Below are 14943 nucleotides of genomic sequence, written 5' to 3' on the forward strand. Positions count from 1 at the left end.
ACCCTAATCTCAGGAATAATGCTGTTTCAGATGACTGTCTTCATATTCCAAACTCTTTTCCATTTTGTTTAGTTGTATTGCCTCTTTGCTTTCGGCGCATCTTTAAAAACACTCCCATTAAACGCCTGGGCAGCACAGACCCAACTCCAGCCAGCCCCGCCTTCTTCTTCGCCTCCCATTCGCTTCCCTGCCCGCGGGGCGTTCGACGCCGCGGCTCCGCCTTCCGCGCCGCTTGAGCCCCGCCGCTCACCGTCGCCCCCGTTGCTATGGCTACGTAAGCGCCGCGGCCTACTCCGCCGCGAAGCCTGGTTGAAGTTTACCCGACGATCCGAATCGGCCGACGGACTTGCAGCACGTCGTTATGTCTTTCCGCGATCTCCGGAGTGAGTCGAACGGGGCGATGGGGGTGGGACGCTCCGATGTAGAATCCCAAGCGAGCCCCCTCTAATTTATTCCATTATTTAATCACCCGAGCCATGATCCCCACCCCCCACCCCATTACCAAATACCTGAGGGCAGCGTATATGACGGCCCCTCCCTCCGTTTTGATCCACACAACAACCCTGGCAGGTGGGAGTCCCAGGAGGGCTAGCTAACACAACTGGCCTGCAAGAATCATACCCACCACAGATGGCAGCAAAGAAACGCCAGGCAAATCCCGGCTCACTGCTGACATCTAGAGGTCGCCTTCAGGCATCCAGAATAACAAACGCTGTTTTTTTCCTTGAAGCTTAAAGATAATGTCGAGTCCCATAGTCCCCAGTCAGCATGGTGTATGTGTGTGTGAGAGAGAGAGAGAGAAAGAAAGAAAGAAAGAAAGAAAGAGAGAAAAAGACAGAGAGAAAGAGACAGAGAGAAAGAAGCAGGGAGAGAGAGAAAGAGACAGAGAGAAAGAGGCAGAGAGAGAGAGAGAGAGAGAGAGAGGAGAGAGAAAGAGACAGATAGACAGAGAGAAAGAGAGAGAAAAAGAGACAGAGAGAAAGAGAGAGAAAGAGGCAGAGAGAGAGAGAAAAGAGAGAGAAAGAAAGAGAGGAGAGAGAAAGAGAGAGAGAGAAAAAGACACAGAGAGAAAGAGGCAGAGAGAGGGAGAGGGGGAGAGAAAGAGAGAGAAAGAGAAAAAGAAAAGAGAGAGAGAGAGAGAAAGAGAAATATATATAACATATGAAGGGCATCAGGTTTGCAGAAACTGCTCAATTCCTAAATTAAAATAACGCTAATACCAATAACCGTATTAAACTTGCATGCCACCCAACTCTCAACACTGAAAATGATGAAAATCTCTGCTTTCTATTGCTTTCTCCCATGTTTAATTGTCATCCGTCCCCAGATGTCATTGGGAGTCTCTCAATTTAATGAAATTGTGATCAATGATGTGTAAGGATGCCTTTTGCCCCTGGTACACTTTTGGCCTCCCTCTAAGGACCCATCTGATGAAAAGAGTCAGAAAATGAACTCTCCTGGATTTTAGTTTGTGTCTGAAATTTTATCTATTTTGAAGAAGCGAGTCAGTCTGTCTTCCTGTATTAGAGGCCAAAGAAGAAGAGACTCTCATTTTGGAGGTGGGTGGTGGGTGGGATGCAATGATCAGATCAATGCTGGTGCCACATGAAGCTAATATGTTGAAGGTTGGACCTATTTCTCACAACACATGTTTAACCAAGTCAAATAAAAAATAGAGTAGAATAGAGAGTAGAGTAGAGTAGAGTAGAGTAGAGTAGAGTAGAGTAGAGTAGAGTACTTCTAGTGTTGGAACAGTCACAACTTCTGGAGGAAAGTTGTTCCACTGGTTGATTGTCCTCACTGTCAGGAAATTTCTCCTCAGTTCTAAGTTGCTTCTCTCCTTGATTAGTTTCCACCCATTGCTTCTTGTTCTACCCTCAGGTGCCCTAGAGAATAGCTTGACTCCCTCTTCTTTGTGGCAACCCCTGAGATATTGGAAGACTGCTATCATGTCTCCCATAGTCCTTCTTTCTCTTAAGCTAAACACACCCAGTTCCTGCAACCGTTCTTCATATGTTTTAGCCTCCAGTCCCCTAATCCTCTTTGTTGCTCTTCTCTGCACTCTTCCCAGGGTCTCAACATCTTTTTTACATTGTGGCAACCAAAAATAAAGCTACTATATAAATTAATTGAATAAAAAATAAACTGCGGAAAAAGTAGCGAATTGAAGTAAAACGGGGTCTCAATAAAGAACAAAGTTGGATTAGTTTAGTTTTGTAAAGGTAGTCCTCAACTTACGGCCACAATTGAGCCCAACATTTATGTGGCTAGGTGAACCATTGCATTTGTTAAGTTAGTAATATGGTTGTTAAACGAATCCAGATTCTCCATTGACTTTGCTTGCCAGAAGGGTGCAAAAGTGGATCACATGACCCCAGGATTTGCTTAATGACCTGATGATTCACTTAACAACCATGGCAAAAACAAGTGCAGATCACTTAACAGCCTTCCTTAGCAACGGAGATTCTGGTCCCAAATGCCATTGTAAGCTGAGGACTACTTGCATATGGAAGTAGGCAACCGCAGGGTATGGTCTCTAAAAGTATCCATAATAATTTATAGAGTAGAGTAGAGTAGAGTAGAGTAGAGTAGAGTAGAGTAGAATAGAATTAATTGAATTCTTAATTGGCCAAGTGTGATTGGACACACAAGGAATTTGTCTTATACTCAGTGTACATAAGGAGAATAAGCTACATTCATCAAGAATAAAAAGATACAACACTTAGTGATTGTCAAGGTTACTAATAAGCTATCAAATCGTACTAGGAAAAAATATAAACAATATAAATTGAAAGATACAAGCAACATGGTTATATAGTCATAATTGGGTAGAGTTAGATACTAGGAAGGAAGAGAATAATAGTAATACAGTCTTAGTAAATTATTGACAGTGTTGTGGGAATTAGTTGTTTAGCAGAGTGATGGCATTCGGGAAAAACCTGTCCTTGTGTCTAGTTGTTCTGGTGCGCAGTGCTCTATAGCGTCGTTTTGAGGGTAGGAGTTGAAACAATTTATGTCCAGGATGTGAGGGGTCTGTAGATGTTTTCACAGCCCACATTTTATGACCCACACCTTAAGACAACGTAACAAAAGGCTGACATAATTCTGCTTTTCATAAATGGGCAAAAACTGCCCACAGCCCATCGCAATGTCTTATTTTTCATACTCACGGTACTCATGCTGAAGCTTATGACCAATTCTGAGTCACCTTTTCTAACAAACTCTATTTTCATTGCACAGAATTCAGCCCCCAGCCTGCCGCTTGCTTCACTTCGTTTTCATGTGTTGGCATGCTGCGCTTCAAAGCATAGCATGAAGACTGATTTATGCTGTGAAGCCTCTGCCGCTGCCCTCATTTAGTGCCCTCGTCTTTTGCTCTTTCCTTGGGGGAAAATCCCTTTAAAGGCTCATTGCTTCCCGTTCTGCCTTCCCGGAGTTCACGCACTGCCCTAATCCATAATGTGGTTTGTTTCCTTTTTGCCTTAGCTGCGTTGCTCGTTTCCAGCTTTGGTTAACCCCAGTTAGGGAATTCATGTTGTGGTTTGTCATTTTATTCGAAACACCAAGATCTGACATGCACTGCCGCACTACCGGTTCGCCTAATCTGGCTGGAACTGGCAGAAATCCACCTCTGTGCAGGCGGTGGCGAGCGTGGTCACCCCATGGCTGCTGCTGTGTTGCAATATTTGGGGGGAGGGCTTATTTTTTGGGGGGGGAGGGCTTATTTTAGCACATGCACTCAAAAGTCTAATTGGGCTTATTATCCGGGGAGGTCTTATTTTCAGGGAAACAGGGTAGTTGGCAGTCTCCAAGCATTTTTAGAGCATACGTGTGAATTTATGTATAGGTTTGTAGTCCATCTTTTTGTGTACAGAGAGTCCTTGACTTCAACCATTTGTTCAGGGACCACTTGAAGTTACAACAGCACTGAAAAAAGTGACCTAGGGCTCTTTTGCACAGTTGTGACTGTTGCAGCATCTCCCTAGTCGCATAATCAAAATTTGGATGCTTGGTAATTGGCTCATATTTATGAGAATCGCAGCATCCTGGGGTCACGCAAAGGATCGTTATTTGCAACCTTCTGACAAGCAAAATCATGGGGAAGCCAGATTCACTTAACAACTGTGTTACTATGTTACTAACTTACAAACTGAAGTGACTCACTTAACAACTCTGGCCAGAAAGGACGTAAAATGGGGCAAAACTCACTCAACAACAGTCTTGCTTTGCAATGGAAATTTTGGCCTCAGTTGTGGTGGTAAGTCAAGGACTGTCTGTACTCTTCCTGAATATCTCTTAGCAGAATATCGAATGCAATTTTCCCATTCCAGCATAGAAGAAAGTTAAGATGCAATGTACTTGGATTTATTAAAGGTTTCCTATTTGTTTTATTTTTTATTTTTGCCAAAGATTTTACTGAGATGATGAGGGCACTGGGCTATCCCCGGCTTATCTCAATGGAGAATTTTCGGACTCCAAATTTCATGCTGGTTTCAGAAATACTCCTTTGGCTGGTGAAAAGGTTGGTACTTAGCTTTAATTTGAAAATAAATATCAGCAACTGCACTCACAGTTCTCGTGAAATGCTTGCAGCTTTCTGAAAGAGCTTAAAATGGAAATTGAAGTATTCTGGAAGGTTTCCAGTTGGGGGGGAAAAAAGGTTGCGAACAAAATATATTCAACGCTTTAAAAAATATTGATGCTTGATTGTCAGTTTAAACTCTCTGTTGTTTCTCTGTGGCAGTTCAAACATATTTTTGAGAATAAAATATCTTTCAGCTTGTTTTGCATTTGAAATTAAACATCAGAACAATTTTCCTCTAATAGATTTCGGTAAGGTATATTGGGGGGGGGGGGGAAATCAGCGGGTCCTCAAACTACGCCCCTTGGCCGGATACATGCAATGAACACTTGTGTTGCTGCAGAGAGTCTTCCCCTTTGGGGTCTTTTTGTGGGTCGGAGGGGGAGCAGAGATTCCAACTTGATGTCTGCTTCGGCCTCGTGATACGGGGATTTGGGCGAAGGCTGGAGGGAAGCGCTGCTGGTGGCAAAGAGCCGGAGGGCCTCGTTCCAGTGGGACTGCATCATGGCCTGGAACTGGCTGACCATCTCAGCCCACTGAGCCTCCAGGTACCGGTACCTGGCCTTGCACTCCTGCAGGTCTTCCCTCTGCTTGGAAAGCCTATGCTCGTAGTCCTCATTGAGGTGCTTCTGCTGAGCCTCCTTCTCGGTCAGATCCAATTTGAACTGAGCTAGAGTTGGGAATGACTAGCACATATGTGCAAGGGGAACCTTTACATTTACCTATATGTTCAAATGATTCTGTGATTGATATTAGAATTGTATATTGAAACACTGAACAATGAAAGAATGAAGGATGAAACTCTATACAGATGTGAAGAATTAAATAAGGCAAATCTGAATAATAAAGCAGGTGAAAGAGTGAAAACAGAAATGAAACGTCTTTGAATACAATGGTGACATGAATAAAAGTTAGAATAGAAATAGAAACAAGAGGGGAACAACAATATATATATTCTAACATAACAAGATATGTATAATAATAAGAGGGAGGTTCAGAAATGGAATGGTGGTAGTATTAGATATGTTTAAACAATATGAAATGAAAATGAAATGTAATAACTATGAATAATAATATTATGCTTACGAGTACTAAAATGTATGATACCCCAACAATCTGGGTCCTCATTTTACCCACCTCTGTCAATCAGAATCGAACTCCTGGAGTGAGCAGTGAGTTAGGATGCAGTACTGCATTCTAACTACTGGGCCATCTTATATAGCATACAAAGAAAATGCAAACGTAAATAGCAGGGAAGGGAAAAGAGAAGGAAAGAGTGGGGGGAAGCAAGGGGAAAACAGAAAAAAGAAAAGAAAAGAAATTGACTTCCAATGCAGCAAATTGACTTTGGTGCGGCTGAATGTGGCATTAACATCCAATCTCAACTTTTTACTTTTACATAATGTTATAAACTAGCCACTTCTGTAACAACAAATCTACCTAATTGGTAAAACCCCAAATGCTGAATTCTGTATCTTATTTCCTTTTGCAGATACGAGCCTCAGACTGATATCCCTTCCGATGTTGAAACAGAACAGGACCGAGTTTTTTTCATTAAGGCTGTTGCTCAGTTTATGGTGAGTTTTATTTATTTAATGTCCCTGAAGGGTCAAATACAGAATGTGAAATTTAGTACCAGAGTGCTCTCCAGTTAATTTTTGAATGAAAACACTTCAGATACACACGCACAAGCACACCCACACACATACGCGGGAGGAGGGAGGGAATTAAAATAGCCCTGTGGTTTGAAAATTGGATCTCAATTCTCTGGCTGAGACGGAAGCTGATGATAAGTCCTGGGACTAATAATGCTGAAGTGTCTCTTAGTATAAGATGAGTTACATGGAAAGAGATGCAACGGATGTGTTGAATCTCTCATGACTGTCTGCCTGGGGTAGAGATTGCATTCATCATCACTCAGATAGGTAGGCTGGTAAATAGTACTGGGGAGAAGGAACATTTTCTCCTCCTTCCCTGTTGGCTTTTCCCAGGGATGCACATTCCTCGTTTAATTTCCAAAATATATTAGAAGTTTTAGTAATATATATATATATGCCTTCACAGTCAGACATCAGCAAGGCAGACGAACAGCTGGAGCCTGTCCCCAGTGTGCACACGCACAGAGTTGCCAGACAAAGGCAACAACGGGCTAAAGAACAGGGGTCGGTGGACGATGAATGGCCCCTCCCAGAGGAAATAAAAGAGGAGCGAGAGGGGATTGGAGTTTGCAGGAGACAATTAGTTCGCTTATATATACTAGCTGATAAGTCAGCATTGTCTGGGTTATTTATTTATAGGGGAGAAATATCCAGACCAAACATAATTTGTAATGTTGGATTTTCCCCCTCCCCAGGGGGAGCCCCCTTGTGGAGTACTGTGGAGCCGTTACCATGGCAACTCCACTGCGCTGAACAGTAGAAGCCATTTTACGGTAGCACAGATGAAGCCATTTGAAGGCACAACAGGTTGTAACAGAACTCACACACCCGAAGGATGTTAGGGGTGGTCATACTCCCACAGTATTTGTTTCCAGAGAACAAGTCATCTGTGTACCAGGTTTTGTTGAAATTGCTCGAGGCGTTCCAGAGTTATGCTGGAACATACATGTAGCTGTAGCTGTAGCTGTAGATATAGATATATAGATGGTATAGAGATAGAGATAGAGATAGTGATGATATAGGTATAGATATACAGTAGATATAGATATAGATGATATAGATATAGGTATAGGTATAGATATAGATATAGATATAGATGATATAGATATAGATATAGATGATATAGATATAGATATAGATGATATAGATATAAAAGAACCAGACATTACGATCTCCGGAACTTTTAAATATATTGATCACTGAGCTTTTGTTAGCCACTGCTAACATCGTCAGAGTGCTAAAAACCATTAAAGAGATACCTGCCTTTATACAATGTTAATCAATTGGACCATTGCACGCGTGATAGGCCCATCCACCCACCTCCCACCTGTAATTAGCTTTGTTGTTTTTACATCAGGCATTTTAATCGATGATCCTATACCTTCTTCCCTTATCAAACACAGCTTGGGCTCCTCATCCCCATACATATAGATATAGATATAGATACACACACACGGGAGCGGGGGGATGTTTGATTGGATTGACCTATGCCTTATAAACCAGGGAGTAAAACCCAAATAGAATAATCGCACTTTAATGGATCTGGGTTGCATTGAGGATCTTGCAAGAGCTTTTGAAAAAGCAAGGTCCTTTTCAAACAAGTGATCCCATTAACAGCAAGAGTGCTGCAGCCTCTGCCAAAAAGAAAAAAAGAAAAAAGGAAGCCATGTGGTATGGGCAAAATTGATGTGCCAATTAACTGAAGATCTGATCAGCCATAAATTTCACCCTCGTTGAACTAGATTCTAGTTACTAGAGCAATACAGTTCCTGTGCAGAATTTCTCTTCTGGTTAATTAGGAACTGGCTGGTGGAGACGGCGTTTGCTACGGGATGGGATGAATCATTGCTCAAGCATTCTTTTTCTTGCCTGTGTTACTCTATTCGAATTATAGGATCTCGCTGAAATCTACTTCCGTTTTGGGATAAAACATATTTGATGTATTATTAGGGTATAGGATTGGAATCAGAGAAGCTGGATTCAGCCACGGAAAATTAAGATTACGATTTCCAAAGCTGCTATGATAGGATGGAAATTATGATTTCCAAAGCTGCTATGATAGGATAGCTTACCTATAGGCCATATCAAAGCACAGGGTTCAAACACATATCTCCAATAAAATCTTATGCAAACAATTTAAGAGTAAGGTAAAATAAAAATAGTTATAGGATAAGATACAATACAATTTAATACATAAATATATAAAATAGGTGTCAGCGTTCCAAATATCATCCAAAATTAAATCAGAGTCCAAGGCAAAGCATTGCTCTAAGTTCCAATTTATTAAGAGCGACATGTTGGCACATCTGTGGAAACCTGAATCTGAAAACTTCCTGGGGTGTCCACCCAGTTGAAAGTTCATGATCTTGCCCCCCACACCCACAAGTCCCATTGCATGGTCCAATCATCCATTGCCACGCTGGCATCTCCACCAAATCCACTTCCGGACAGGTGCAGAGACAAAGAATGACCTTGGGTTTCTAGAAAGGAATGTTTTATTTTGACAACAACACATTCTTCAATTCTACTCCTTACTATTCCCCCTCCCAATTACCCCACTAATGAAACAGCATTAGTTTATTAGCAAAATAATAGAGAATGTGGCAGGCCAAAGATCCTAGAAGGAATATGACACTGTAGGAAGTTATCACCCAGCCCTCTCCCAGAAAAAAATGAAATATCCCAGGAAATACAGAAAAGGCAGAAATTTTCTCTGGATGTAAAAAAAGGAAGAAACATATTATAAAGACAGAATAACTCCCTGTAGCTTCCTGCCCATCCCCCTTTGTCAATGAGCCATTAAATCCTGAGCTAGTTCACTTTACATAATAAAGAGTTCTCCCCTTCAGCTCCAGAGTGATGGGATTAAGGCATGATAATATTGGCCCTTTACCCAACTCGCCACATGGCATCTGAGAACTCAACCAAACCTGGATTCAAAACGCAGCCTAGAAAGTTTCCCCTGCATGGCTCCATGGGAGTCTGACAACCGATCAGAATACAAGATGAAGATCAAAGGCCAGAGAGGGCATAAAACCAGGGACTCAGCATCTCAGTCCTTCCTTCTCTTCTTCACCCAACATCTGGAAGCTGTGATTTCCCTCTTTTCTGTTCAGGAGTTCAAGCCATGCGATCCTGTCCACCATTAAACCATCTGTTAGGGTTCTAAATACCATGCAGAAATAAATCATTGTCCAAGGCAAAACATCCTTAAAGGTCCAATTTATTCTACAGGCAAGTTAGCACCTCTATGGAAAAATTCCAACTCTCATTTACATCCTGGAATTCCACCCAGTTGAAAGTTCATGATCTATCCCCACACCCACAAATCCATCACATGTTCCAATCATCATCTTCCATGCTGGCATCTACACCCCTCTACATCCGGTCAGGTGTCGAGGTGCGGAGACAAAAGATGACCTTGGCTTCTATAAAAGAATGTCAACAATACATTCCACAATCCTACTCCTTTCTATTCCCCCCTCCCAACTACTACACTAGTGAAACAGCATAGAAAATTATAAGAAAGTGTGGCAGGCCAAAGATCCTAAAAAGAACATAACTACAGGCCTGACACCATCTTTCCAAGCAACCTCCATGTCTCCAGTGTCATTTTTCCCACTTGGAGCCGAACCCAGAAGGACATTTCTTTCAACAACACAATATGACTGCAGATCTGACAATAGGATCAAAGGACATAAAATTATATTTCAGTGCCACCCTTACAATCCTACCCCAATCAGTCTCGCGTATGCAGATCTCAACCGAACCATTTTGCTGTGTTAAAATGTTATTTTCAGGTTCCGGCTGCGCATAAAGTAAGTTGTTTGGATGTGGGGATACCAGTGGGTCCTTCGTTTGATATATGGACCAAGGTACCTGCCTCTCACTCTCTTATACAAGGCACAATCCAATAGGATGTGAGCCTGGTCTTCTACCTATGCCGCTTTGCAAATGCAGAGATGCTCATTGGAGGGTACAGAATGGTATCTCCCATATCTGACCGTTGTGTCAAGAGGTTAGAATCTCACTCGCATAAATATCTCCCTAAGATGCTTTGGCCGTTGTAACTTCAAATAGCAGTCCACTTGAAAAGTACGTTTGTATTTGCTCAGCTCCGGGATGGCAAACCTATGGCACACGTGCCAGGGGTGACACGCAGAGCCCTCTCTGTGGGCACGTCTGCCGTCACCAGCTGCTCATCTGGATAGCTATATCATTTTGTGCTTCTATATCCTTAATTCTTTGGGCAGCTCTTTTTTTTTTTTTTGAATTGTTCTCCTGTTACGCAAGAGACAGGAAGGCCACAGCTTCTGTATGATTTCAGCTCAACCTATTTCACAGGTTGGCTCATGCAGGAATAACATTGGAGAAAAGGTTGCCATGGATACTACCTCAAATTGTCTGGGGAAAAGAAATAAATACATCAAGTGAAAATTGGCTCTTGCAAAAAAAAATGTTTGAAAGCAGGCTATAGATCCCAGCAATTGTGGCACCTAGTCAGAAGGCACGTAGGGAATAGAAAAATAGAGTTGGAAGAGGGATCTTCTTGTCCAACCTCATGCCCAGGCAGGAGACTTGTCAGAATTTGTTGCAAAAATCAAATCCAGAAAGCATACACAGAGAACTGATTCAGCAGGATTCATTAACTTCTTTATATACGTAATAATACATGATGTACAATGCCAAAAGTAGATTCTTCCAACATGGTAGAGAGGAGAGACTGGTTTCCAGTTTCAATTCAGAGAGCAGACAAGTCCAGACTAATTTCATTTCAGAGCTTAAGCCACGCCCAGACTTCTTACTTAGGTTTAGGTTTATTGGACTTAGATGCCGTTTCTCCCAAAGGACTCAGGGCGGCGTACAACATAAAAACACATATTACAAAAGTAAAAAAAAAGATTAAATAGAATATCCAAAAAACCCAATAGACATTTACAATGAGATTTAGAAATTAAATTAACAATTAACAATTAAAATTAATAATTTAATTTATTCAGGCCAGGCCGGCTTGCTGGAAAAGCCAACGTTTTAGAGCGCGCCGGAAGGACTGGAGGTCGGGAATTATGCGAAGCTCCAGGGGCAGCTCATTCTAAAGGGAAGGCGCTCTCACAGGGAAGGCGCTGGGGGGTCGCCAGCCGACACTGCCTGGCCGACGGCACCCTGAGGAAGCCAACTCTGTGGGATCGTACTGGATGGTGGGAGGCTACCGGTGGGCATGCGCAAGTAGGAGTCTAAGTTTCTGTTTCCAAATAAGCCTCATTGACTGACCTTGTTACCATGTCTCTGCCAGTTCATGAATATTCTGGCAAGATCCTATACCAGGGCTGTCAAACTTGATTTCATTGAGGTCCGTATCAGGTTTGTGTTTGACTTTGGGGGGCTGGGGTGGGCGTGGCCAGGGTGGGCATGGCCAGCTTGATGTCACTCATGTCAGGGATGCCTATGGTGACCCTAGCGCTCTGTCAGCGAAAATGGACTCCCGAGTTCCATTTTGGGCTGCGACAGCCTCCGCCAACCCTCTACCAGCGAAAACATAAACTCGGGATGCAGCCCTTCTGCGCTCAGTTTTCACTGGCAGAGGCACTGTGAGCTGGTCCTTCGCTGTTTCCAGGATGGCCTCGCGGGCCAGATCTAAGCATCCCACGGGTCACATCCCCCCCCCACCAGGTCTTGAGTTTGACATCCCTACCCTATACCATTCCAGACAAGTGACCGTCTTCCAGTGATTGAGTACCTGCAATGTCATATTTTAATTTCCTGAGTCGGAAATCATTTGGGAAATAAATAGCTATGAACTGCTTCAACCTGAGATAGAAACATATGTGGAGAGAGAGAGAGAGATGAGCATTCCTTCCTTCTTCCAACAGGCCACCAAAGCTCACATAAAACTCAACACCAAGAAGCTTTACCAAGCCGATGGCTACGCTGTGAAGGAGCTGCTGAAGATCACCACGGTGCTTTACAACGCCATGAAGAGCAAAGGGATGGAGACCACCGCTACGGGTGAAGAAGACGTCGGCAAATTCAAATTTGATCTGGGTTCCAGAGTAAGGAACTTTGAATTTCTTCTTTTATGCGCTGAGTCTTGCCTTTCCTCTTGAGGCTCAAAGCGTCATTTAAGGGATATGTACCGTATTTTTTGGAGTATAAGACGCACCTTTCCCCCCCCCCCTTAAAAGAGGGTGAAAATTTGGGTGCATCTTATATACCGAATGTAGCCCCACCCGCCCACCAGCCCCCCATCCTTTGGCCTCTGCCTCCCAGCAGTTTTCCTCCTTGCAGCAAACGGGGAAAATGGGGCTTGCGGAGGCAGCAATAGGCTATGGCAGTGATGGCGAACCTATGGCACGCGGAGCCATTTGTCAGGGCACGCGAGGCGCTGCCCTGTCAGCTGGCCAGCACGCATGCGCACGCTGGCCAGCTGATTTCACCCTTTTTTAAAGCCATTTTTCGCCCTCCCCAGGCTCCAGAGGCTTTATAGGAGCCTGGGGAGGGGGAAAACAGCCCCCCGGACGCCCTCCGGAGGCGTCAGGGAAGCCTCCGGACAGTCCCTGAAGCCTTCGGAGCGCTCAAAACAATCCTCGGAGCAAACCGGAAGTGACTGCCCCCCTCAGTATACGGCTTTAGTTAGAAGCATTCCCTCTCCACTCCTCCCTATTAACCCCTTTTTGGAAAGGCAAACTCTGATTTCTCCCAATGTCCGTTTAGATCAGCGATTTGAAGACAGCCAGGCAGCTCGCTTCCGAAATCACTTCGAAAGGAGCGTCTCTGTATGACTTATTGGGCAAAGAAGTGATGCTGAGGGTAAGTCTACAAAGGAACATTTGAACTGTCCCTTAAAGGTAAAGGTTCCACCCCACATGCGTGCTAATCGTTCCCGACTCTAGGGGGCGGTGCTCATCTCCGTTTCAAAGCCAAAGAGCCAGCGCTGTCCGGAGACGTCTCCGTGGTCATGTGGCCGGCATGATTCAACACCAAAGGCGCACGGAACGGCTGTTACCTTCCCACCAAAGATGTCTCTATTTTTCTACTTGCATTTTTACATGCTTTTGAACTGCTAGGCTGGCAGAAACTGGGACAAGTAACGGGAGCTCACCCCGTTACGCAGCGCTAGGGATTCGAACTGCTGAACTGCCTCCCTTCTGATCGACAAGCTCAGCGTCTTAGCCACCGAGCCACCGTATCCCTTAATCTGTCCCTTAAACTGCCCCTAAAGGAACTGTCCCTTACTTGCACACAAAAACTGTTTTCTATTTTTAATATCTGTTTAGGCACGCAATGCCCAAAACGCGGCTACTTTTCAGTAACAAATCTGGAAACATCAATTGTCCTTATGATTGTCCCCAAGGTGCTTTTTCCAAAAGGCATTTTGGATTTTCTTGGTGTTTTCCTTTGAAAATGTTTCGCTTCTCATCCAAGAAGCTTCTTCAATTCTTCAGAAGGACTAGGGGTGACATGATAGCAGTGTTCCAATATTTAAGAAGCTGCCACAAAGAACAGGGGGGTGAACCTATTTTCAGAAGTACCAGAGGGCAGGACAAGAAGCCATGGATGGAAACCAATGAAAAAGAGAAGCAATCTAGAATGAAGGAGAAATTTCCAGACAGTTAGAACAATTAATCAGTGGAACAGAAGTTGCCTCCAGGAGTTGTGAATGCTCCAACACTGGAAGTTTTTAAGAAGAGGTTGGACAACCATCTCTCTGAAATGGTATAGGGTTTCCTGCTTAAGCTGGGAGTTGGACTAGAAGACCTCCAAGGTCCCTTCCAACTCTGTTATTCTGTTCAAGAAAAAGAACCAAGAAAATCCAGCTGACTTTTGGAAAAAGCAGCTTTGGGACAACCATGAACTGGATGATTGAGACTCTCCATTGTTGTTAGTTGTGAAGTTGTGTCCAACCCCTCACAACCCCATGGACGACGTCCCTCTAGGCCTTCCTGTCCTCTTCCAACCTCTGGAGTCCATTGAAGCTCACGCCGACTGCTTCGGTGACTCCATCCAGCCCCCTCATTCTCTGTCGTCCCCTTCGTCTTCTTTTGCCCTCCATCTTTCCCAGCATGAGGCTCTTCTCCAGGGAGTCCTTCCTTCTCATTAGGTGGCCAAAGTATTTGAGTTTCCTCTTCAGGATCTGGGCCTTCTAAAGAGCAGTCAGGGTTGATCTCCTCCAGGACGGACCGATTGGATTGTCTTGCAGTCCAAGGGACTCACAGGAATCTACTCCAGCTCCAGAGTTCAAAGGCCTCCATTCTTTGGCGCTCTGCCTTTCTTATAGTCCAACTATCACAGCCGTCCATTGCAATTGAGAAAACCATAGCCTTGACTAGACACACTTTAGTTGGCAGGGTGATGTCTCTCCATAAACTCTCCTTATTCTGTGGCTGTCCACCTTTCTAGCTCTGTCCATTTTCATACAATACGAGGTCCCTTCTGCCTCTCCTAAATTTCATCCTTCTCTCAATCACGTGCTGAAGAGTAGAGATGTAATGGCTGGGGAATTCTGGGAGTTGTAGTCCATGCCTCTTGAAAGCTGTCAAGGCTGAGGAAATACTGCTCTGGCGGGAGAAGATCCTCTTCTGTCTCAAGAAAGCCAGATGTTCCTTCTGCCTCATTAGGGTCAACAGGAACATTTTGAAAAGAAAAAAAGCCCACAGATCTGTGGTGTGAAAAACGCTGAGGAGGATTAAACGAGCTTTTTTTTTT

The 14943-nt window shown here is 43.8% G+C and overlaps 1 protein-coding gene across 2 annotated transcripts in view; it reads left to right on the forward strand.

Annotated features, from left to right (window-relative positions):
• Positions 1 to 244: 244 nt before the first annotated feature.
• CLUAP1 (clusterin associated protein 1) overlaps positions 245 to 14943 on the forward strand; it is a 53574-nt gene continuing 38875 nt past the window's right edge. For both annotated transcript variants that reach the window (XM_081966104.1, XM_081966105.1), the window contains exons 1-5: positions 245 to 383; positions 4411 to 4522; positions 6075 to 6159; positions 12111 to 12290; positions 12952 to 13047. In XM_081966104.1, the coding sequence (XP_081822230.1) occupies positions 362 to 383; positions 4411 to 4522; positions 6075 to 6159; positions 12111 to 12290; positions 12952 to 13047 (495 nt within the window). In that variant the 5' untranslated portion in view covers positions 245 to 361. The remainder of the gene's footprint in view (positions 384 to 4410; positions 4523 to 6074; positions 6160 to 12110; positions 12291 to 12951; positions 13048 to 14943) is intronic.

This window comes from Natrix helvetica (genome assembly GCF_964273705.1).
Source record: "Natrix helvetica genome assembly, chromosome: 13".
Taxonomy (NCBI): domain Eukaryota; kingdom Metazoa; phylum Chordata; class Lepidosauria; order Squamata; family Natricidae; genus Natrix; species Natrix helvetica.